The following is a 26,984-nucleotide window of genomic DNA, read 5'->3' as shown; positions in this document are numbered from 1 at the left end:
AAGCCATCCATACTGCTCGGATCCGGAGGGCTTTCTGGACGAAACGTGCTCCTAGAGTCCGACTCGATTCGCTTGGACTTCCATGGAACTCTATGGGAGCCTGCGTACAGACACGTACACAGGCTCCCATAGCCAAAAAGGGATAGATGGGGAAAAACGTACACCCTGTGGCGGACACCCCATGGTGACCACCACACTGTGCATGCTTGGATCAGGGGTACCCATGGGCACTCCTGTGACAGATTAAAAGAGCCCCGGGTGAAGGGGGACCTGCAACAGCCCCGCGAAGTACACTTCCGACAGCCATTTCATCTTGCTGAGAGCGAAGCGAAGCAGCTGTCTGAATAGTGCATCGTACTCTCTCAGTCGAAATCAGGCTCCATTGCGCGGCATGATATGTCTACGAACTAGTTGTACGACAATGATCGTGTTCGGACATGATTTGGTCGGCACGTATGCGGTCTTCTCATTGAAGTTGGTCATCGGGACCTGTGTACGATTCGGTTGTAAACAAGGTCTACGAATCGGATCTGGTAAAGCCAAATCCGATTCGGAGGCCCTCCGAACGACATCGGAATCTGGCCGTAAATGTTTAAAGATTATTATCTCAACGTCGACTTATTGGAATTTCATTGTTTTGGTCTTGTTTTACTCAGATAAATATCACCTAGTTTATAAACCTGTGTGTCTTTCTGTGTTGTTCTTACTGAGTTACTGTAATGTAACTGTTACACAAATGCTTTGCATGTTGCCTCCTAAGTTCAGGCTGACTGATCTGTGCCAAGCTACCAGAGGTGACCACAGGTTAATTTAGGGTTTGTATCTGACTTACCCTGACTAGAGTGGTGGTCTCTACTTGGAGAGGGTACAAACCTCTGCCAACTAGAGACCTCATTTCTAACATTTATAGTAAGTGCATTATAATCCATGGTGCCTGTAATAAGGAGGACGGGTTCTCCAAATCAGGCCCTACGCTTAGCCATTAGATTATTATGATTTATATCTCTAAATTGTAAGGAAATTCTTCTTTTTTCATGATCACCCTCAAGTGTTTGGACTGATACTTCTGTTTTTTCGAGTCCAAAGGTGCACTGAGGTCTGCCTAACAGGCCTCAGTGCTCTGACCCTTATAATGTGTATGTCTGACTTGTTCACCCACAACTGGCATATGTTTAACTTACTTATAAGGCCCTTGTATATGGCACTAGAGGTATCCAGGTCCTGCGAGTTCAAGTGTCTCTTGAACACTGCAGCACTTATTATGCCACCACATATGAGACAAAAGCAAAGTATGACTCCCAGCCTGCTATTCCCGGTTGACAGAGCAGTTTTCGAATGCTAACTCAATTTTGTCATTTAAATTATTGGCATGTCCCACAACCTTCCTTTTCAATATTTATACGTCACTCATGAGGCAGGCCTACTGAGCCCTAAAGACAGGGTGCATTGTATTAAAAAGTTGGACATGTGTTTCCTAACTTTACATGTCCTGACGTTAAAAACCTGATTTGTCATTTTTACTGTGGAAAGGTTTGTAGTCCTATTTGCAAGTACAGTGTTGCAAGCTGACAACTCAGTTGTGCTAACCTCTGAATGGGACTACTAGATATGATACTTCAAGGTATCAAATGAATCTTTGCATTAAGCACAAATTAATGGTCAAGTCGAATTTATTGTAACTTTTCGATAAGTGACATCTTTAGTAAGTAGCCACTTGGTTTCCCAAAGTTTTCTAGCAACCATTTACAATTTCTGGTCACAAGACAGCCTTCTGTGTGAACGACTTTCAGGAAGGAACATAAAGGGCCTGCCGTGGAAGAGGTGTGACCTCTCCCTGTCAGGAAGGCCAAACAGTGTGTGAGCCCAAAAGGCGAGCTTCAAAGGGGAAGTTGTCCTTGAAGGACAAATGGTGGACACACACTAAAGGCGCTGCCATTTTATTTTTGCAGACAGGTTGACATCAAGGACAGAGAGGGGGAAGCTCTTGTGAAACGGTTTCCTCCATGGGCGTGTAGCCATGAGGTAGTACCACCTCTCAAATGGGCTAAGGAGCACAAAAAACCAAGAGAAAGGTTCTTCCATCATGGGAATGGGCAGATTCATGCATTCTGGATTAGCTTGATGACACACTTCACAGGCAGTCGTTACTAGGTATAAGGGAAGCTGGTAGCCCCTTGGCTAGCAGTTGCCATATCCACTGAGAGCACAAACTGGGCATAAAAGTGGCACCCCTAGCACCTAGACCTACCTCAGATCATGTTTGTACTGAAGTTTGGACCAAAGAAGGACTGTTCTGCTGTTCCCTGGATCCAGCAAAAAGAGACTACACCTGGAAATGGACAGAAGACTACTTCGACTGAGAGGTAACTGTTCAATCAAGCTTCTTTGGCCTTTGTGACTGGCTCTGTGCCAAAGTTGGTCGCCCAAAACTGGACGGAGTAGTAGTTTACAACTTTATAAACGTTTTCCAAAGTTTGATTGCAAGCACAGTCCATTGCAATGATGTATTCTGTGGAACGAAAATGCAGTGATTAATTGTTACTTTAAAAATTCAAATCCCTGGAAAACTCTGGTGGATTTATGTTGTTGAGGTTTCTGTTTGAAGAGAAAAATACACTTATTTTTATTGCGCCTGGTTTCTTTATATTTACCTGTTTTGATACGTCTTAATGATTTACACTTGTTTCTTAGATAAAAACCTGACTGCTCAGAGCCTCAGATACCCAGAGTTGCGCTTAGTTTTTCAAAGACTCTGAGTGGACCCAGTACAGGTAGTGAGTTTATTACACAGTGAGGTTGCACAACCACACCATATAATAAACCGCTCACTTTACTCATACATATATAAATTGAGGCTGTGTCTGTTGAGCCTTACAACATCCACCAATGTAGAAAAAGGAACAAGTCAGTAACGTTTTGTGGAGATTTGTCAAACAGTGCAGTTATTAGTGCGCAAAAATTTGAGGAATTCCTATCTCTGGAAATCCCAAGGTGGGATGTGCGTAAAAGGCACGTCTGGAAGCCGATGTATATAGGAGTTGTAAGTCACATACTATGCTGTTTATTAGGAAGGCAAACAACAAACATTTTATAAAAATCTGCCGCCTATTAAGAGCCCCGGCACCTCTTTAGTGACAAATTAACCTGGTGACCTGGAAGCAAATGCCGCGTTTGTAAGCTTGCTGCATTTCTTCTCATAATAGAGCGCAGCTGCAGGGTGATTGTGTGCCTCTGTTAACATTTTCATGTTAATGGCAGCGCCCTTCATGGGCTGCAATTAACATGAAAACTTTAAAAAAAGGCACACTATCACTCCGCAGCCCAGCTCTATTTAGAGAAGAAATGCAGCAAGCTTACAAACGCAGCGTGTGCTTTTAAGTGATTCTAAAAGCACACGCTGTGTTGCTGCATTTCTTTTCTTTTCTAGAGTTTGGCTGCGGGCAGATTTGTGCTTTTGTTTACAGCCGCACTCTAGAAAACAAAAGACATTTAGCAAGAGGGAGCACTTGATAAATGCAGCGGTGGCACGAATGCTCTCGGAGATGTGCGCGCCACAGACACAGCAGTGCGCGCTCCGGGTCACGGAGATGAGCGGGCGCACAGGCGCGCGCGTTCGTTGGAACACTGATCCCAACTATAACTACAGAATGGCGTCTGCCACTCTGTAATGGATATATATATATATATATACATGTGTATATATGTGTGTGTGTGTATATATATATATATATATATATATATATTTAAACCAGTCCTGAATTACAAGCATACGAAGACAGGCGCTGACACCGTGGGACGATGTATCAAAGAAATATTTATTTCAAAAGGACGCCCTGACGCGTTTCGACGGATACAACCGTCTTCTTCACTACATCGGGTCCCTCTATAGTGTTTACTTATATAATGAAAACGAGGCACAATCCACCATAGTTGTCACAGCAACACTTATCATAGACATAAAAGAAATCTCATATATGTCTGTGCCAAATGGCAATAATCAAAATACAGTGATTTGAAAATTATAATGAAAGAACACTGTGGTTTCAACCTAATGGGAAACAATCAATACATTGTGGCGCAATCAATCCATGTATTAGTTTGAACCCGCTTACGGAACTGTAATGATACACCAGTGTGTAGATGTTATACAGTTAAACATGTATACTTGCATGTTAAAATAATTAAATGCAGTATGTTACAAATGCTGGTTGACAATTAAATAGTTAATCAAAGATCCAGGGTGCCATATTGATGAAATGTTCGTTGTTATATATATATATATCTGTCGCCAGTAGGTAGTTATAGTTAGGACCTATTTTCCATAGGATATCCGCAACATTCTATTTGGAATAACGTTGGCGCCGATTGATGAATCTTCGCAAAATTTTCCAAACTTTTGGCCAGCTCTGGTCCGCTCCTATCCTGAAAATTTCACGGTGATTCGTCAAGTGGGGGCTGAGAAAAAAGGGGGGTCCCAAAACACATTTTCCCCATGCATTTTCCCATAGGACCTGTTGACGCAGCTACAGCCCGAACTGCTGAACGAAATTACACCAAATTTGGCAAAGAGGTAGTCCTCAGTTAAGACTCGTGCCTTTTGCTTCAATGGTGTAAATCCGTTCAGTAGTTCCTTAGAAAATTAGAGTTAAAAAGATAGATATATCTGGGCGGAGACTAACCACACATTTCATCGTGAGATCTGATTGGCTGTCAGTACTTCATCCAAGAAGTGTTGGCAGCCATCTTGGGACCAATATACATGATAGCACCTCATTAAAAAGCATTGCAGTTAATAGAAGGTTCTAAGACTTTAGTTACATTATAAATCATTTGTTTCTGGTACCATACTCATTTTAGGAATTATGGTGTGTTCTAAGGTGATTTTACCATGTGAAAAAGCCTTCTGCTGTGATATCATGAATCATGTTTGTGAAAAAACTATTTTCTCATGCTTTTCCCACAGAGGTTTGGAAGGTGATCTAAAAGCTAAACTGAGAGCATATTTTCTGTAAATTCACATTATCTTTCTCAGTCATGTGAGAATGAAGTCTGACATTCTCAGTAAAACATGTACATCCAACAAGGGCAGAGACTGTCAGTTGATTCCTTTGTGTTCTACTGCAGCTTCCCAAAGTGTTCTAAAGAACAACTAGAGCGCTAACAGTCTTACTTATGACAAAAGCATGGCACACCTGAAGCCATCTTGATTGGAATAAAGTGGTAACACTTAAAACATTTAATTTACAAAGGAACAAAATGAGGGGGTTCATTTTGCCACAGAAATTATGATTGGTGCTGCAGAAAGAAAAATTAGGGCACATTTTGACTTCTCAAATCCTCTCCTATTTCATAAAAAAATTCTGACATGCAGGCTGAAACATGCACTTTGAATACCAGCAGCAGACTTCCCTGGTGAGCAGTAGCTTTACTACAGTGATCTAATGAGCAACTAGAGTAATAACATTCAGAACTTATGGCAAATGTGTGACACATCTGAATGCCTTCTTGATGGAACCAAAGTAAAAAAACTGAAAGTATTTCCTACTGAGGAGACTGCAGTAAATGAGGAAATTAGGAAACTTCATAACAAATAAATCTCTCAAGATGGCCACCAGAGACAAAAGAGCCCAAATGTAGCCCAAATATCACCCAGATGTAGCCCAAGTATAGCCCAATGGCAGAATGTCCCAGAGTGTTCTAACAAACAACTAGAGCGCTAACAGCCTTACTTATGACAAAAGTATGGCACACCTGAAGCCATCTTGATTGGAATAAAGTGGTAACACGTAAAACATTTAATTAAAAAAGGAACACAATGAGGGGGTTAATTTTGCCATAGAAATTATGATTAGTGCTGAAGAAAGAAAAATTAGGGCACATTTTGAGTGACTTCTCAAATCCTCTTCTATTTCATTAAAAAATTCTGATATGCAGACTGAAACATGCACTTTTAATACCAGCAGCAGACTTCCGTGGTGAGCAGTAGCTTTACTACAGTGATCTAATGAGCAACTAGAGTGCTAACATTCAGAATTTATGGCAAATGTGTGACATATCTGAATACCTTCTTGATGGAATCAAAGTAAAAAACTGAAAGCATTTCCTACTGAGGAGACTGCAGTAAATGAGGAAATTAGGAAACTTCATAACAAAAAAATCTCCCAAGATGGCCACCAGAGACAAAAGAGCCCACATGCAGCACAAATATCACCCAGATGTAGCCAACATATAGCCCAATGACAGAAGTGTGCAAAACACTTATTTTTTGTGTATTTGCAGTTTTATATAGTGCAGACTTGTCAGGTATTGGAGTGCTTTACATGAGCATTGGTTACATCACACAAGATCAAATTCATTTTGGTTGTAGACATGGGGAGATTAAGTGATTTGACCAGAATCACAGAATGTTGAGCTGAAGCAGAAACTCCAACCTGGTTCCCCAGTTGCAAAGTCTGCAGCTCTGGAAGTAACACCACATCCTCTCCCCTAGGTGCAACATTTAATCAATTGGTCAACTGGAGGAATAAAAACATAAAGATTACAAATAATTTAAAAGTTCTTTGTCGCTATTTGAAAACTCAGAAAATATGTCCTCATTTTAGTTTTTTAGAGCACTAACCATAATTTTGATGCAAATAAGACCCTCTCAAATATGTAATTTCTAAAGGAAATGCTCTAGGTATTACAGTTTTGATTATATCAAGATGATGTCAGGCGTTCCACACTTTTGTAATAAATCTAGAATGTTATCAATCTAGTTGTTCATTGGGATACGGTTGAGAGGCAGAGGCCAGGGGCAGGGACTCTGAAAATTGAAGGCAGGTAGGAGAGTGCAGAGGCAACAATTTGACCACACTGGGCAGGCAGGAAGGGCAGTGGCAGTACAACAGACTATGGAGGGCAGTGGAAAGGGGGGCAGGGGCAACAAACCAACAATACAGGACAGGCAAGAGAGGCTGTGGCAATATAATAGACCATTGTGGGCAGAAGGAAGAGGCAGTGGTAGTACAACCATACATGCCAACAGACCCGTTTCAGCCAGGAAACGTCCAATGTTTTTAAGCTCAAATGGGCTTTATTTGATCTGTCTCCTGTCTACAATCTCCACTTTTTCAATGTAACTCAAAGGGGAAAATCAATACCCCATTTTGTTTTTCAAAATCTCCCTCTTACCAAGTTCAAAATGTTCGCAAGTATGGTACATTGGATCATGATAGGCAGGAGGAATTGGGGTAGGGACAAGGACTCGGATAACAGAGGACAGGAGGGATATGGAGAGGTGCACCAAACTGACCCTACAGGGCAGGCATCAGGGTTTGCAGCAGCACAATACACCACACAGGGCATGCGGGACGGGAGTGCAGCACAACAATCCATAGAAAGCAATAGGGAGGGGACAGGACCATGCACATGGACAACAGAGAACAGAGTGGAAAGAGGCAATGGTAGCTAGCTGACCATAATGGACAGACAGGAGAGAAAGCTGCAGCATAGCAGACCATAAAGGGCAGGAGGGACAGATCAGGGGCATTACAATGGAACAGACAAGCCAGGAGGGTGGGAATAGGGGTCTGCACATGAAAACAGATGGCTGGGGGCACGGGGGCAGGGCAGAAGCAGCAAGATGACCATGGAGGTCAGGCAGGATGGGCACTAGAAACAAGACACACCATGGAGAGCAACAGTGAGACTATGATGGCATACACACAGACCATGGAGGGAAGGTGGGAGGGGGTCAGGGACAGCTAGCTGACCACACAGGGGAGGTGGGAGGGGGCATGGCAGCACAGAAGACCATGCATGGCAATCAGGAGGGTTAGTGGCAGCACAATGGCTATGATGGGCAAGAAGGAGGGTGTAAGGGCATGCACAAAGGACCATGGAGGATAGAAGGGAGGGTCAGGACCTGGGCACAGACAAAACAGTTCAGGGGAAGGGGCCTCACAACAGACCGCATGGGGCAGGCAGGAGGAGCAGTTGCAGCACAACAGACCAGGGAGGGCAGAAGGATGTGGCAGTAAAATGGACCATGGAGGACAGGAGGAAGGGGATAGGGGCATGGCATGTGGACAGGCAGGGTGGAGGTGGCAGGGACAGGTTACAGTCATCTGACAATGCTAGGCAGGTGGGAGGGGAGTGGCAGCTCAACAGAACACTCAGAGTAGATAGGAGTGGCAGGTCCATGGAACATGGTGGGCAAAAAGGATGGAGCAGGGGCATGCACAAAGACATCGGAGGGCAGGGGGAAGGAGAATAGGGGCAGCAAGCTAAGCACAGAGTTTAAGCAGGAGGTCAATGATGGGCCATAGAATTGGGCAATGGAGGGCAGGAGGAGTGGACTGGTACATCATGCTTAATGTAGGGCAGTGGCAGCACATCAGACCATGCTTGGCAGGAGGGAGGAGGCTAGTCCATGGATTCAGACAACAGAGGATAGGGAGGGGGTGGATGGGGCAGCAAGCTAACTGTTCAAAGAAGGTGGGTATTAGGAACTTTATTGTTTTTAAAATGCGTGTCTGTGCGAACTACTTAAAAAATGAACAAGTATGCAGCATAATCTCACTTTTATTCAGGAAGAAGAGGACGTTTGTGACTGTGACTCCGGGCTCACTTGGCAGAAACACCCCCTGACCCTCCACCCCCCATCACAAAATGTAAGGCCTGTGAAAAGGGTAGGTGGATGCAGTGTTACATAGAACATAGTCCTGAGAGCACGATTGAAAATGAAAACTAGATATAGTATATGGTATAAACTACGCACCAAAAAGTGTGATATAAGATGAACCGGGGCGTGAAATATAATATGCAATACATTGTGCACAATGGCAGATTCATTGGAGAGCGCGAGATAGCACAGGCACTGGCGCGTGCTATGCGATATGCGCCTTGGAGTGTAATATGCACAGGGCAGTGTTGTGTAACCTAACTAGTCTCTAAAATTGTAATATAAAATATGTGCTGGGGAGTGTAACGTTGCATATGCACTGTGACAAAGATATTGATCCCAGATTGTAATATGTATGGCATAGCGCTGTGCGTTATAATATAGGCATCGAGGAAGGCACGTTAGATGGGGCAATATAACCCGTGCGAAGGCAAAGTGTGGCATGACATATTCACGGGGTGGAGTTACAGTGCACATGGGCTAGAGAGTGTCATAGCATACGCACTAGCTGGTGGAATACAACACAGAGGTGTGTGGCACTCGGCGGGCACTGGTGGGTGTAATACAGCATTGGGCTCAGCCAGGAGCACGCTGTGACTCTCAAGTGAGGTTTGTCTCCTTTACAGAGAGTAAAATAAAAAGTATTACACATCCGGCGGTGGATGTGTGTTTTATTAACCGTGAGGGGGGTTTCTTGCATAGTTTGGTCGAATTTTTGTAGAATCCGCTTTGAATGGCTTGGTGTGCGTGTGTATTAAATGTGCCCGTCAATAGCTACCCATGTTTGTATAAATAAACAACAAGGGTGTCTACTTGGAGAGTACCCACCGGCGGGGGCGCCGGGATTAGGCATGGTAGGGTGTCAGACACGTCAGAGCTTCACTAGCGGTGTAAATACATTTCACGTGGATTCATTGTATGCATAGTCGCCTTTAAATGAATATCACGCAAATCGTCATGGTGATAGGTACATACGGTTTGTCCAGCATGTCCTAGGTGTTTCTATAAATATATATTTTTTTTAAATAATAAAAAACAAATGCCGGCCCCCGGGGGATGGGGCCATAAGTGGCCTGAGGAGGGGGGGTAACGAATTTTTTAAAAAAAGGCTATGACCTGGGGTTGGGGTCCCCGGGGTCGATTAAGGCATTGGGAGGACCAAATTAATTTTTTTTCAACAAAAAGAATTAGGGTGCAGACCCTGGGGGATGGGGTCCCCAGGGCCAATAAATTAGAAAAAGAAGGGGGCCACACAGCCCTCCTTCTTAAAAAAATTAAATAAATAAAAGACCAGCATCGCGCCGGAGGCCACGCCCCCTCCTTGCAGCACTCTGCAAATGCGCCCCCTGGCCAGTTGTAAGTTGGGGAATTAATTCCCCTTCAATACTGAGGGTCCCTGAGGGCCAACTAGCCCAACAGGTATCTCCAGTATGCGCCAGGGAGCTGCGTTGCACACAGGTGTTCTGAGGCCACGCCCCTTTTTACACCTCTATGCAACGCAGCTCTGTGGCGCTTACTGGAGGTACCTAGTGGGCTAGTTTGACCCTAGGAACCCTTAGGATTCAAGGGGACTTAATCTCTCAACTTAGAACGGCCACAGGGCGTGTTTACACAGTGGTGAAGGGAGGGGACGGGGTCTGAGGTGACGTGTGCAAACACGCCCTGTGGCGCGTTTTAAGTTGGGGAAATAATTCCCTTTCAATCCTGAGGGACCCTGGGGGCCAACTAGCCCACCAGATGCTTCCAGTAAGTGCCACTGCTCTGCGTTGCAGAGAGGTGGTGCAGGCCGTGCCCCTTTTTACACCTCTCTGCAATGGCGCTTACTGGACGTACCTAGTGGGCTATTTTTCCCCTATGGACCCTCAGGATTCAAGGGGACTTAATCTCCCAACTTAAAAAACGGCCACAGGGCGTGTTTACACAGTGGGGAAGGCAGGGGACGGGGCCTGAGGTGACGTGTGCAAACACGCCCTATGGCACGTTTTAAGTTGGGGAAATAATTCCCCTTCAATCCTGAGGGCCCCTGGGGGCTAACTAGCCTACCAGGTGCTTCCAGTAAGCGCCACTGAGCTGCGTTGCAGAGAGGTGGTCCAGGCTGTGCCACTTTTTACACCTCTCTGCAACGCAGCTCTGTGGCGCTTACTGGAGGTACCAAGTGAGCTAGTTGGACCCTAGGGACCCTCAGGATTCAAATAAACTTAATCTCCCAACTAAAAACGGCCACAGGGCGTGTTTACACAGTGGTGTAAACGTGCGCGAGCGTAATTCTGATTGGTGGTTACGTGTCAGTCAACGTTCGAATCGGCCCCCATTTTGTTTGTTTTGAGTGTGAGAGTGAAAAAGGAAGGTGGCAAACGTGGAAAGGGGGCAGGGTAGAGAGTTCCTGACCCCCTAGCCCTTGTCAGGGGGTCCCTGAAGGACCCCGAAGAGAGAAAAAAACATTTTTCATGTTTTTAGAAACAAATCGCGGGGTGCGCGCACCGTGTGCGCACGGTGAAAAACCATTAAAAAAAAAACATTTTAAAACGTAGTTTATTGTAAAATAAATAAATAAAAAATAAAATAATAAATACATAACTTAGCATTTAAAAAAACTTACAAATTCACTGAAAAAACCATAGGTTTCACACACGTTATAGTTAGGAATTAGCATTTTAAAAACCTTGCAAATTCACTTAAAAAACCATAGGTTTTACACATGTTATAGTTAGGTGGACATTTCACTCGTAAAAAACCAATGAAATTCCCCTGTTATAGTTAGTTTAGATAACTATAACTCGCGCGACCGCCACTCTATCACAAGGATGATGTCATCAGTGATGTCATGAGTGATGCCACTGACCATGTCATGAGTGATGTAATATGTGACGTCATGAGCAGAGGATTGCGGGCGCACGAGTTATAGTTATCTCAACTAACTATAATAGGGGAATTTCATTGTTTTTTTACGAGTGAAATGTCCACCTAACTATAACATGTGTGAAACATATGGTTTTTTAATATATATATTTTTTTATTATCTACTGGCGGTCGCCAGTAGATAGTTATAGTTAGGACCGTGTTTCCATAGGAAATCCGCAACACTCTATTTGGAATAACTTTGGCGCCGGTTGACGAATCCTCGCGAAATTTTCAAAATAGGTGGGGCGCTCCGCTCCTACCCTAAAAGGCTCGGGGGGATTCGTCAAGCGGGGGCTGAGAAAAAAGGGGGTCCCAAAACGCGTTTTCCCCATGCAATTTTCCATAGGGACCTTTAGTCCAAGGTACAGCCCGAACGGCTGAACAGAATTACTTGAAATTTGGCAGAGAGGTAGTCCTCAGGTCAGGGATGTGCCTTTTGCAGGTCTGGTGTCAATCTGTTCAGTAGTTCCTGAGAAAATCAAAAGTAAAATCATATATATATGTGGGCGGAGCCTAACCACACATCTCATCCTGAGATCTGATTGGCTGTCAGCACTTCATCCAAGAAGTGTTGGCAGCCATCTTGGGACCAATATACATGATAGCACCTCATTAAAAAGCATTGCAGTTAATAGAAGGTTTTAAGACTTTAGTTACATTATAAATCATTTGTTGATGGTACCATACTCATTTTAGGAATTGTGGTATGTTTTAAGGTGATTTCACCATGTGAAAAAGCCTTCTGCTGGGATATCATGATTGAGAGAAAAATATTTTCTCATGCTTTTCCCACAGAGGTTTGGAAGGTGATCTATAAGCTAAACTGAGAGCTTATTTTCTGTAAATTCACATTATCTTTCTCAGTCATGTGGTAATGAAGTCTGACATTCTCAGTAAAACATGTACATCCAACAAGGGCAGAGACTGTCAGTTGATTCCTTTGTGTTCTACTGCAGCTTCCCAGAGTGTTCCAAAGAACAACTAGAGCGCTAACAGTCCTACTTATGATAAACGTATGACACACCTGAAGCCATCTTGCATGGATTAAAGTGGTAACTCTAAAACATTTAATTTAAAAAGGAACAAAATGAGGGGGTTCATTTTTCCATAAAAAGTATGATTAGTGCTGCAGAAAGAAAAATTAGGGCACATTTTGAGTGACTTCTCAAATCCTCTTCTATTTCATTAAAAAATTCTGACATGCAGACTGAAACATTATTATTATTATTATTATTTATTTTTGTAGAGCGCATAGTCACCCTGAGGTATCCCAGTGCTAACGAGAACCCTAACTCTCCAGTTCGGTGGGCCAGGGGCAAAACAGAGGTGAGGAGGAGGGGGGGGAGGGGACAAAGACTCAGTGTAGGGGAAGGCGTGAGTTATTTGGGAAAAAGATGAGTTTTTAGTTGCTTCCTGAAGCGAAGGTATTGTGGTTCGAGACGCAAGTCGCGGGGGAGCACATGCAGTTTCAATACCAGCAGCAGTTTTCCCTGGTGAGCAGTAGCTTTACTACAGTGATCTAATGAGCAAAAAGAGTGCTAACATTCTGAATTTATGGCAAATGTGTGACACATCTGAATGCCTTTGGAATCAAAGTAAAAAACTGAAAGTATTTCCTACTGAGGAGACTGCAGTAAATGAGGAAATTAGGAAACTTCATAACAAATAAGTCTGCCAAGATGGCCACCAGAGACAAAAGAGCCCAAATGTAGCCCAAATATCACCCAGATGTAGCCCAAGTATAGCCCAATGGCAGAATGTCCCAGAGTGTTCTAACGAACAACTAGAGCGCTAACAGCCTTACTTATGACAAAGGTATGGCACACCTGAAGCCATCTTGATTGGAATAAAGTGGTAACACGTAAAACATTTAATTTAAAAAGGAACACAATGAGGGGGTTCATTTTGCCATAGAAATTATGATTAATGCTGAAGAAAGAAAATGAGGGCACATTTTGAGTGACTTCTCAAATCCTCTTCTATTTCTTTAAAAAATTCTGACATGCAGACTGAAACATGCACTTTTAATACCAGGAGCAGATTTCCATGGTGAACAGTAGTTTTACTACAGTGATCTAATGAGCAACTAGAGTGCTAACATTCAGAATTTATGGCAAATGTGTGACATATCTGAATACCTTCATGATGGAATCAAAGTAAAAAACTGAAAGCATTTCCTACTGAGGAGACTGCAGTACATGAGGAAATTAGGAAACTTCATAACAAATAAATCTCCCAAGATGGCCACCGGAGACAAAAGAGCCCAAATGTAGCCCAAAATCTCCCAGATGTAGCCCAAATATAGCCCAATGACAGAAGTGTGCAAAACACTTATTATTTTGTGTTTTTGCATTGTTATATAGTGAAGACTTGTCAGGAATTGGAGTGCTTTACATGAGCATTGGTTACATCACACAAGAACAAATTCATTTTGGTTGTAGACATGGGGAGACTAAGTGATTTGACCAGAATCACAGAATGTCGAGCTGAAGCAGAAACTCCACCCTGGTTCCCCAGTTGCAAAGTCTGCAGTTCTGGAAGTAACACCACATCCTCTCCCCTAGGTGCAACATTTAATCAAGTGGTCAACTGGATAAAAAAACATAAAGGTAACAAATAATTTAAAAGTCCTTTCTCGCTATTTGAAAACTCAGAAAATATGTCCTTATTTTAGTCTTTTAGAGCACTAACCATAATTTTGATGCCAATGAGACCCTCTCATATATGTAATTTCTAAAGGAAATGCTCTAGGTATTACAGTTTTGATTACATCAAGATGACGTCAGGCGTTCCACACTTTTGTAATAAATATAGAATGTTAGCAATCTAGTTGTTCATTAGGATACTGTTGAGAGGCTGAGGCCAGGGGCACGGACTCTGAAAATTGAAGGCAGGTAGGAGGGTGCAAAGGCAACAATTTAACCACACTGAGCAGGCAGGAAGGGCCGTGGCAGCACAACAGACTATGGAGGGCAGTGGAAAGGGGGGCAGGGGCAACAAACCAACAATACAGGACTTGCAAGAGAGGCTGTGGCAATGTAATAGACCATTGTGGGCAGAAGGAAGAGGCAATGGTAGTACAACCATACATGCCAACAGACCCGATTCAGCCAGGAAACGTCCAATGTTTTTAAGCTCAAATGGGCTTTATTTTATCTGTCTCCTGTCTACAATCTCCTCTTTTTCAATGTAACTCAAAGGGGAAAATCAATACCCCAGTTTTTTTTCAAAATCTCCCTCTTACCAACTTCAAAATGTTCGCAAGTATGGTACATTGGATCATGGAAGGAAATGGGGTAGGGACATGGACTTGGATAACAGAGGACTGGAGGGACATGGAGAGGTGCACCAAACTGACCCTGCAGGGCAGGCATCAGGGTTTGCAGCAGCACAATACACCACACAGGGCATGCGGGACGGGAGTGCAGCACAACGATCCATAGAAAGCAAGAGGGAGGGGACAGGACCATGCACATGGACAACAGAGAACAGAGGGGCAAGAGGCAGGACCATAATGGACAGACAGGAGAGAAAGCTGCAGCATAACAGACCATAAAGGGCAGGAGGGATAGATCAGGGGCATTACAATGGAACAGACAAGCCAGGAGGGAGGGAGTAGGGGTCTGCACATGTAAACAGAGGGCTGGGGGCAAGGGGGCAGGGCAGGAGCAGCAAGATAGCCATGGAGGTCAGGCGGGATGGGCACTAGAAGCAAGACACACCATGAAGAGCAACAGTGAGACTGTGATGGCATACACACAGACCATGGAGGGAAGGTGGGAGGGGTTCAGGGGCAGCTAACTGACCACACAGGGAAGGTGGGAGGGTCCATGGCAGCACAGAAGACCATGCATGGCAAGTGGGAGGGTTAGTGGTAGCACAATGGCTATGATGGGCAAGAAGGAGGGTGCAGGGGCATGCACAAAGGACGATGGAGGATAGAAGGGAGGGTCAGGACCTGTGCACAGACAAGAAAGTTCAGGGGAAGGGGCCTCACAACAGACCGCACGGGGCAGGCAGGAGGAGCAGTTGCAGCACAACAGACCAGGGAGGGCAGAAGGGTGTGGCAGTACAATGGACCATGTAGGACAGGAGGAAGAGGATAGGGGCATGGCATGTGGACAGGCAGGGTGGAGGTGGCAGGGACAGGTTACAGTCACCTGACAAAGCTAGGCAGGTGGGAGGGGAGTGGCAGCTCAACAGAACACTCAGAGTAGATAGGAGTGGCAGGTCCATGGAACATGGTGGGCAAAAAAGGATGGAGCAGGGGCATGCACAAAGACATCGGAAGGGCAGGGGGAAGGAGAATAGGGGCAGCAAGCTAAGCACAGAGTTTAAGCAGGAGGTCAATGATGGGGCATAGAATTGGGCAATGGAGGGCAGGAGGAGTGGACTGGTACATCATACTAAATTGAGGGCAGTGGCAGCACATCAGACCATGCATGGCAGGAGGGAGGAGGCTAGTCCATGGATTCACACAACAGAGGATAGGGAGGAGGGGGATGGGGCAGCAAGCTATCTGTTCAGAGAAGGCGGGTATTGGGAACTTTATTGTTTTTAAAACTTGTGTCTGTGCGAACTACTTAAAATATGAACAAGTATGCAGCATAATCTCACTTTTATTCAGGAAGAAGAGGACGTTTGTGACTGTGACTCCGGGCTCACTTGGCAGAAACACCCCCCTGACCCTCCACCCCCTATCGCAAAATGTAATGCCCGTGAAAAGGGTAGGTGAACACAGTGTTATATAGAACATAGTCCTGAGAGCACGATTGAAAATGAAAACTAGATATAGTGTATGGTATAAGCTATGCACCAAAAAGTGTGATATAAGATGAACCGGGCGTGAAATATAATATGCAATACATTGTGCGCAATGACAGATTCATTGCAGAGCGCGAGATAGCACAGGCACTAGCGCGTGCTATGCGATATGCGCCTTGGAGTGTAATATGCACAGGGCAGTGTTGTGTAACCTAACTAGTCTCTAAAGTTGTAGTATAAAATATGTGCTGGGGAGTGTAACGTTGCATATGCACTGTGACAAAGATATGGATCCCAGATTGTAATATGTATGGCATAGCACTGTGCGTTATAACATAGGCATCGAGGAAGGCACGTTAGATGGGGCAATATAACTCGTGCGAAGACAAGTGTGGCATGACATATTCACGGGGTCGTGTTACAGTGCACATGGGCTAGAGAGTGTCATAGCATATGCACTAGCTAGTGGAATACAACACAGAGGTGTGTGGCACTCAGCAGGCAATGGTGGGTGTAACACAGCATTGGGCACTGCCAGGAGCGCGCTGTGACTCTCAAGTGATGTTCGTCCCCTTTCCAGAGAGTAAAATAAAAAGTATTACACATCCGGCAGTGGACGTGTGTTTTATTAACCGTGAGGGGGGTTTCTTGCATAGTTTTTGTCGAATTTTTGTTGAATCCCCTTTGAATGGCTTGGTGTGCATGTGTATTAAATGTGCCCGTCAATAGCTACCCATGTTTGTATAAATAAACGAAAAGGGTGTCTACCGGGATTAGGCACGGTAGGGCATCAGACATGTCAGAGCTTCACTAGTGGTGTAAATACATTCCACGTGGATTCATTGTATGCATAGTCGCCTTTTAATGAATATCACGCAAATCGTCATGGTGATAGGTACGTACGGTTTGTCCAGCATGTCCTAGGTGTGTCTATAAATATATATTTTTTAAAAATAATAAAAAACAGTGGCCGGCCCTGGGGATTGGGGTCAAAAAAATATAATTAGGAGACAGGTCCTGGGGGATGGGGTCATCAGGGCCAATAAATTAGAATAAGAAGGGGAACCACACAGCACCCCTTCTTAAAAAATTAAAATAAATAAAAGACTGGCATCGTGCAGGAGGCCACGCCCCCTCCTTGCAGCACTCTGCAAACGCGCTCCCTGACGAGTTGTAAGTTGGGGAATTAATTCCTCTTCAATACTGAGGGTCCCTGAGGGCCAACTAGCCCAACAGGCATCTCCAGTATGCACCAGGGAGCTGCGCTGCAGACAGGTGTTTTGAGGCCAAGCCCCTTTTTACACCTCTCTGCAACGGAGCTCTGTGGCGCTTACTGGAGGTACCTAGTGGTCTAGTTTGACCCTAGGGACCCTTAGGATTCAAGGGGACTTAATCTCTCAACTTAGAACAGCCACAGGGCGCGTTTACACAGTGGTGAAGGGAGGGGACGGGGCCTGAGGTGACGTGTGCAAACACGCACTATGGCAGGTTTTAAATTGGGGATATCATTTTCCTTCAATACTGAGGGCCCCTAGGGGCTAACTAGCCCACCAAGTGCTTCCAGTAAGCGCCACTGAGCTGCATTGCAGAGAGGTGGTCCAAGCCGTGCCACTTTTTACACCTCTCTGCAACGCAGCTCTGTGGCACTTACTGGAGGTAGCTAGTGGGCTAGTTGGACCCTAGGGACCCTCAGGATTCAAATGAACTTAATCTCCCAACTAAAAACGGACACAGGGCGTGTTTACACAGTGGTGAAGGGAGGGGACGGGGCCTGAGTTAACGTGTGCAAAAACGCCCTGTGGCCTGTTTTAAGAGGTAGTTTTAATCCCCCTGCCCTATTATATACTAGGGGCTTACAGAGGAGGTCATGCTAATCACAGGGGGACCCCAACGCATAATGTTCCCTAGTGTATGTAGGTGTTTTCACTGTATTCTAAGTGTCTTTTAACATAGCACTGGCTCTAGGACTGGTTAGTCAGACTCAGTTACCACCAGTATCCGTCTGAAAAAGTTGAGGGTACAGGATGATTTTGCAACAAGGCTTCTTTCTGCTCTTCTTTTTGTTCTTTCTGCACGTTATCATTCTTCCTGCACTTTTCTTCGTCTTTGAGGACTTCTGTTGCTTCTTTTTGCACTTCTTTTTTTTTGTTTCTGTGCATTTTTTCTTCTTTCTTCACATGTCCTATCTCTGTAGGCATAGTTAGAAATTAGCATTTAAAAAACCTTTGAAATTCACAGAAAAAACCATAGGTTTCAGGTACGTTATAGTTAGGATTTAGCATTTAAAAAACCTCAGAAATTCACTGAAAAAACCATAGGTTTCAGGGGTGTTATAGTTAGCTGGACTTTTCACTCATACAAAACCATTGAAATTACCCCGTTATAGTTAGTTCAGCTAACTATAACTCGCGTGCCCGCAATGCACTGCTGATGACGTCACATGTTACATCACTCATGACATGGTCAGTGACTCCTGATTCTTTATTTTTTGGTGGTCTTCATTTTTGAATATCAAAAATGGCATCATCGTTTCTTGAAGAGCAGCAGGAGGAGATGGAAGAGGTTGAGGAGACAGTAAAGAAGCTAAAGGAGAGTATTAGTGTGAGCTTTTTTTACTGTCCCGGAGGGAGAGAAGGTCAATGCTTGGAAGGTGACCTTCACAATCTGCCAGAAAGTCCTCTCCAGAGGATCAGAGAAGAAGTACTCATTTGGTACTCCTTCAATGAAGAAGCACTTGGAGACCATCCACCCTGTTTGTCTCGCACGAGAGGTGAAGGAGCACCAAAAAAGAGAGCAAGCAGCCAGTGATGATGGAAGTCAACCATCTACTTCTGCAGGGGGTGTATTGACCACTCCACAACCTCTGATTGTTCCGGATGACTCTTTGTGTTGGAGAGCTCTCCATTGATGCCATCAAGGCTCTCCTGAAAGCACATAAGTGCTAATTTATTTTTGGGGGAGTTTTCTTGCTTGTGTTTCTTCGTTTCAAAGAAACACCATAGTTGAACTCTTTAACTTTTATTTTGAATTTAAAAAAATGTAAAAACAACCAAAAAAATAAACAAATTTCAGAATACAAAACAAATACACAATTGTTCTCATGGAACCACCTATACTGGTTAAAAATAGAAAAATGGCATGTAGTGAAAGTGATTGCTTTATAAATGTGTGTGTGATGAATGTTCGAGTTGTGCATAAGTAGTGACTCAGTGAATGGATGAGCGCACGCATAATAAGTAAGTGAATGAATGACTGAAAGAATAGCGCTTGGGTAATTTGATATGTGCATAATTAGTGGCAGAATGAATGGATGACTGTATGCACAATACCTAAGTGAATGGTTGAGTTTAAGCGTTGTGCTTGAATGATTGCTTGATGCATTCATTCGATCTCTCAAATTCTGCAAAATCCTTACATTAAATGAACCATGCTGTGGGAAAGCTATAACATCATCATCCTTTGTGTATTCCACCCAGTTCTCTAATCAAGTACACGTATGGTATCCTCGCTCCAACATCATATAGGAAGCAGGCGTTCTTGGAGGTGGGATAGGAATTCCCTCTCTAGTCACTATTGGTATGTCCTTTTTAAAGAAATTCTTTATTTTCTTTTCCTGACTTTTTACGCTAATGTATCTCTGCTAAACAAACAAGGAAACCTTTCCATAATTCTACTTATTCTATTTGTTAGTTCTCGTCCTATACCAGCGCGGCTTACACCAATTGTCCAATCCGAGCTTACTTCACGCCCGCTCCCTGACCAATGCCAGTGCGGCCTTTTTGTGACATCAGTATTACTCCTGCTACTGACCCTCCCTTTACAAAATAATACGGCAATGTATTTCTAAGTTCTCCTAATCAAATTTCTTGTTAGAAACAACATAAAACAATGCTACCTTGTCTGCTCCACTAAATAAAGAGATAGTCTTCACCTTTTCAAAAATAAATTTTTCACTTCAAGCAAGAATAACGACCAGCGTTATTTTGCTTTTCAAACAAGCTACAGGTGGACTTAGTACTCCTCTAAGGATAAGGCCAAAGTTTTGCAAGAGGACTTTTTGGTGTAAAAAGAGGTCTTGGTACTCCTCTGGGGATAAGGCCAGAATTTCGGAAGTGGACCCTTCGCTATTTCAGACATTCTACTCACATACGAAACTGTCCCTAAATATAACACCTACAGCCTTCCACCGTACAGTATTATAACAACAGACAAAGTACTTCTGCAGAGTGATTTTTTTATCCACACTCTTCTTCTGCCTGCTTCAGGCTATATTTCCATCTCGAAATTTCCCAGGTACCTCCGTACCTGTACTTCTAGACAACATAGAACATAACACTAACTTTTCTTGTTAAGAACATATATTCAATAATCAATAATTATTACCAAACTAATCAATAATTAAACCATCCTCTGCTACCATAAAACTGATCCAGCGCTACACTTTATCAGGGATCGATACTCATTGATATTTCATACAAATGGCCCATACACATTCACCCAACTCATAAATCCCTGTTGCGCTGGGGGTCAAGTTTTAATGACGTGAAAAATTGTTTCCTTCACAGATTCATGTCTAATATTTCTAAATAAAATAACTAGACATATATATCAACTCTCTTTCCTCTTGGTCAATGGACCAATTAGTTGAGTAGTTGGTGGTAATAATAGTACCATCTAACTATCTAACTAGCTAAATAAACATAGACTCTCAGTAAGATTAAGGAAAGTTTATCTCAGAATAAAATGTGAAAAATTAATGCTCATTGCATACAGGTTACAACTGCAAACAAAGAAACTCCCAAGAGGGAGAGAAAACAATCAGCAAATGCAAACAGTGTCATACTCATCATCAAATTAACAAAATGCATATGAAGGAGTGGCTAGATGAAAAGACATAAGTTTCAGCAAAATAATGTGAAATTATATATATATGACGGAGTGGATAGATGAAGAGACAAGTTTCGGAGACAAAAATACATTTGCAAATGATTATGCAAAGTACGAGTCAGAAATGATAATACAAACCCAAAGGATCTGTGAAATACCACCCCCCTGGCCAAGGAGGTAGTGGGGGTCCCCTGAAATAGAGTCAGGAAACAAGATTTCAGGAATCAGAACGGGACAGGGGCAGGAACAGCTAGGCCGCTATGTAAACCGATGGACAGCGACGAAATCTCTCCTCTCCATCCAACCTAAGTGAAATAGTAGCAGCAGCTTCTCTAACCACACCCCCAAAGGCACCCCAGTTATACTCTAAAACCTACATGTCCAACCCACATTAGTTAAAACAATTCACAAAATTTGACTGCTTATTGTTTGGTTTGGGAGGTGGTGTATCACACCACTGTGTTCACATTCAAAATTCTGCATGCTCATTGTTCTATATCCTTTCACATGACATGATGTTTGACTCGTTCATTCATTTCAATACTTAAAACATTTCATTTTTTCCACATTAGTTCCTCAGCCACATCCGTGGAAGAAGTCTTGAGTCCCACGGCCAGTCTCATCTTTTGGCAGGCGAACAATGTTCTCTGAGCTGAACAACCTTGGACTTTTACTCTTCTTCTGCAGCGCTCAGCGCTTCTGTCTGTTTTGTCAGGTCATTCTTGCTCACTCTCCAGCCCCTCATCTATCAGGCAAATTAAGGAAAATGCAGACCTATTTGGCTCACTATGACGAATAAACATAAGCATTTATTAATTACATGGTAATGCACTTTTCACTGTTTACCACCCACCATTGCACTATCCCCTGTTAATATTTTCTTAGCAGAAGCTTAAAACAAAAGTGGCATTATTTATCATTTTTAAAGCAAGATGTGAAATGCGGCCTAGACATGCATTAATTTTGTTTCTTTCGAAACACAATGTAAAATGCGGCCTAGTTCTTTCATTTATTAGTTCACATTGGTGCGCGCATGCGTAAGGCGGTTATCCGCGTATTCATGTGATTTGTGTGTTAATTTTCCACTGTACACTGTTAATATGTATTACAGGGGTGTTAATCCGAGCAGGTTTTATTTTTCCAAAACCCTGCTCCATCAATTGTATGAAACTAGATAAGGAAATGAGCATCCCATGGCTAGCCTACATAAAAATCAACAGTTACCGTATGGATATTCCAGAATTGTTTAGTAATCTGGACACGTTCTTACCCTCTTGTAAACCAAAATTTAAGATCAATTTTTTAGCTTGACGAGATAATAACAAAGGCCACCTTGTCAGTGATAAATGCATAGTATCACATTATAGGCCTCTAAAATGTAGACCGGGCAAGGAACTGCATATATCTTTTGAAGGTCTCTAATAACCAACATTGTTTTTTACTTACCAGGATGAGATTAAACATACAGCATTTTATGGTGTCTTCTCTGAACCAGTTTCCTAATGTAGTGGTTTGGCAGAGTGCCTGTGCGATACTATTTCCTCCCAGACTACATTACATTTTTTTTCTTGTAAATTCTACATACACATAAGGAAACACTTTTTATTCCCATTTTTGACAGAGCCAAGTTTTAGACAACATAGGAAAGCAATGATTTTATGTTTTTTTGTAAATTCTACATACACAGTAAGGAAACAATTTTTATTAACATTTTTGAAGGAGGCAAATCTTAGACAATGTCAGTAAACCATACTTTATGTACAGTCATTACCCTCAATCCACATTTGTCTGGTGGTAGCCAATTATATTTGGTGTGCAATCAAATGGAGAAAGAATTTGAAATAACTTGCTGTGTGCCAGCCAGCTGTACTTAATGCATTTCTGCCCTAATATGATTAGCTATGGTGGTTTTAATGAGCAAATTAGCTCTGAAATGGATTTTATCGATTTATGAGATTTTTATTTCTCTTTTATTGTTAACATTTATGCACATGATCACAATCTCTCTTTTTTATCCTCTCTTTAATGCATGTGTCTGCTGTATGATAGTTGCCAGAGAGAGGAGGGGGCTTAGACAGATAATTGATATGATGTAGAGTATAATGGACTGGTCATAATAAGCTGTCATATAAAGGACATTAATCATGGCGGAGATAGATGGAGGAGATTTTTTAGAGGAGTGGGACTCAAACAGATTGTTGGAATTAGTGGTGAGGGTGAAGGGGCCTAAAATGATAGAGGTCAGGGCGTTGACAAACAGGGAGATATGGCTGCCATTCAGATACTATAGTGCACAAATTGATCTATTTCAGGCAGTCGAAGGGTGGGGTGTGTAACATAAAGAGGGGGATAAACAGAGCAGAGTGTGACATATGAAGGGACTTGGAAGATGGTTGTCAGGGGGATGATGGGTATTGGACTGATGAGGTGGGCATGGAGTGAGGTGGATAATGAAGGGGTGGCTCAAATTATGTTTCTGGCTCATACACACTAATTTTGCTGCTCTTTCCTTGCAGGTGTGCCAAGCTCCTGCTACAATATGGGGCCTCTGTTAACTACCAGTCTGAGGAGGAGGCTGACACACCGTTGCATATCGCAGCAAGGCACGGACTTGAGGAGCATGTCCATTTACTCCTTCGCTATGGGGCCTCTGTGGACAAAAAGAACAAGGAGGAACAGACACCTCTCAATGCTGCTTGTAGCCAGCCCCACGGACCCAATCAAATGGACCTCTACTACAGGGTCTGCAAGGCATTGATTGAGAATAAAGCAGACATACACACTAAAGACAGGGATCAGCAGCACCCCCTCCACCTAGCCTGCAAGAATGCCAATTCCAAGGTAGTGGAGATGCTGCTGGAACTGGGATCCAGTGTAAACATTATGAGTTACAGCGGGAGCACAGCCATGCAGTACATCCTGCAGAATGTGGCTTATAAATTGGAGCATCGGCCTGAGAATGTTGTCCGGACATTGCTCAACTATGGTGCCATCCGCATCTGGCCAGGAGCCTTAATCAAGGTACAGCAATAGAATCTGAAATGTGGACATGGGGAGAACATTTCTCTATGAAAGATCATTGTTGGCACTGCTAGGACTAGAGTGTCAGTCTGATTTTAGTTAGTGTTTTATACTAGGTTTGGCTAATCCTGAAATGGAAGGGAGGCATGAAAGATGGAAATCTGCAGTGGGCACATAATTTGGTCAGAAGGGAAAGTCAGGATTAAAAATCTGTTCTCCAAGTTCAACCAACAATAAGTATAACAAATATTTTCTACTGGCACATGGAAGGCGGAAGGAGGCTCTCAGAGAACACTGTCAATGGGATGCCGAAAGGTAATGAGCTAGACAGGTTTGTGAAATGTTGCTGATGGTTAGAGAAACTTTAGAGAATGGACACTGGATTTGAGGAAACCACATGTTTGGGTGGTATGGGGTATGAACTGAGAGGCGCTGCAAAATGGTGCAAAATGTAGACTCAGTGGAGGAACCTGTGATAATGTGCTAAATATAGGTTAAAAGTATGACTCTGGAATCTGGAGAGAAACATGCATGAGTTATAGGAAGGGATGCAGAAAGCAAAAGATACCTCGTTAAATCGGAGGGGTGAAATGACCTTATAAAAAGCACTGTGAATAAGAGGCGCTTGAATTGTGAGAGTTGCAATGGGTAATGTAGGATTAAAAAAGGAAACTTGATAGAAAACCTTGAGAATGTATGATTCAAGTGGGATCCAACAGACACCCCATGAATGTAATGTGTGGAAGAAGCTAGAAAAAGAATATTCTACCCTTAACCCCTCTGGCTTCATATGGCCTCTTCTTCCCTAGTCTCACTAGTTATTCTGTCAGTACTACTCTTCTTTATGTATGCTTACAGCCACTCACCATGCATATATCACTCACAATCACCCCAGACAACAATATCCCCTACAAACTAGTCCCTATATACAATATCACAACTGAAGATAAGCCACCGCATTCTGTTTATGCTCATCCACTTCATCTACACACCCCAAGTCTACCACAGCTAGGACGGCTGTAGTAGACTTGGGCCCTCCTTACCATGTCATCCTCTAGCCATACCTGCCACCCCTCTGCAGAGAAACATAGAATTTTTCAGAACATCCATTCAACACTGGCTTCTCTGCAATTATGCTGTGGCCCGTTGGGGGCTCAAAACACCCTCTCCATCCTTTAGACAGAGACTGCAGACACACCTACCCCATCTTTTATTACTGAATTGGAAGATGAGGATAGCTTCCCTTTACAATGCTAAAACAAGCATTGGCATAGCCAATAGGTCTCGCTTTTGGGACCTCACAAGTATTTAGTTATGCAGCAGGTCCCAAAGGTGAGACCTATTGGCTATGCCAATGCTTGTTATTTATTGAGGGGAAAGGAGGCTAGAACGGAGCTTGTTCAAAACAGAAGAGTGGTAGTATGGTGGTGAATCTGTTGTTGAAAAAAATTGCTTGCAGGATAAACCAAAAACAAAATAAAATGAAGGATTATTTTGCTTTTGTGGTCGAAAGAGTTGGAAGTAGGCTGTTGGGTTATGTTGAACGATATGCGGCTCAGGAAGTCCAAGTTAAACTTTACGTTTGTAGGATCCTTCAAAGTGGTTTATGTGTCAAAACTCAACCCCAGAGTCTGGAGCTGGACGGGCCTGTTAGGCAGGTGAAACTAGTCTCGTCTCGCTTTTACACTACTCTAGATACACCAACACGGTCTAAGTCTCAGTTCCTGAATTTACCCTCATGAAGGAAGTTTTGCTTTACCTCTCTGTGCAAAGACTTGTATGATCTGACTGTTCAAAAGCTCTAGGGCTGTGTGCTTGGATGAGGATTAGAAGTGGTAATCCTCAATCACATTGAGGGACTGATCCCCAGGCATTTGTTGCCCCTCGAATTGACCTTTACAGTAGATGTTAATTTAACATGTTGTCAGGTATTGTTCCCTTTCACCCTCTCAGGGTTACTTGCACCATTAGCCTAAGGCCACTGTGGGTGAACTCCACATAGGGGTTCTGGAGACCCATTATTAGGTGCCTCGTTGCTTCATTGAAACTTTGAGAGGCTTTCTACTATACCTGAGCTTAGGTTTCCTATTCCCAAATATTGATTATTTTTTAGAGCATCTTAGTCAGACAGTTCTGTACCAGCCTCTCTCTGATGGTGCACACAAAGACCAGGCATACACCAAGGGACTATTTCTCAAATAGGAAATGGAGAAGCTATTGCGCCTCAGCTGCTGCAAACAACCCGCAGTGCGAAACGAATCGCCTAAATGTGGCATGGTGTAGCTTAAGCTACCAGATCTGAAGAAAGGGAAGAAAAGAGAGTGATATTCAGCAGAACAGTTAAAATTGTCCCTAGGAAGTTGCTTAGCACAAGAAAATCAAGTTCAGACCCATAAAAATGCTTCTTTAGTGTTGAAATGGTTTTTGTTAAATTTTATTACAAAAACCATTCAAAAACAGCCACTCACGCATTCACATGGCAGCACCACAGGGGCGACTATTTTTAAATGGTTTTTGCTATAAAGTTTGGCAAAAGCCACTCAAAACTGGCTGGTTCTGTGAGTACATGCACACACAGGGTTGGTTCCCTTTGAATGTTTGAAAGTAAACTTTGAAAGATGGCTGCCCATGTTTGCGCATGCATGGCAGCCGCAGTTCAATGGTTTTAAAGCCCATTCGAGGATTTCAAAGATGAACAACCCTGGGTGCACATGTGCATGCACGAGCGGCGATCATTTGTCTGTTA

The 26,984-nt window shown here is 43.3% G+C and overlaps 1 protein-coding gene across 2 annotated transcripts in view; it reads left to right on the top strand.

Annotated features, from left to right (window-relative positions):
• Nucleotides 1-26,984, top strand: part of LOC146789954 (ankyrin repeat and SOCS box protein 10-like) — a 504,959-nt gene that overhangs the window by 262,242 nt on the left and 215,733 nt on the right. For both annotated transcript variants that reach the window (XM_085628264.1, XM_085628265.1), the window contains exon 3: nucleotides 23,734-24,238. In XM_085628264.1, coding sequence (XP_085484390.1) covers nucleotides 23,734-24,238 — 505 coding nt within the window. The remainder of the gene's footprint in view (nucleotides 1-23,733; nucleotides 24,239-26,984) is intronic.

This window comes from Triturus cristatus, chromosome 10, assembly GCF_964204655.1.
Source record: "Triturus cristatus chromosome 10, aTriCri1.1, whole genome shotgun sequence".
NCBI lineage: Eukaryota > Metazoa > Chordata > Amphibia > Caudata > Salamandridae > Triturus > Triturus cristatus.
This window is presented reverse-complemented; position numbering and strand designations above follow the sequence as displayed.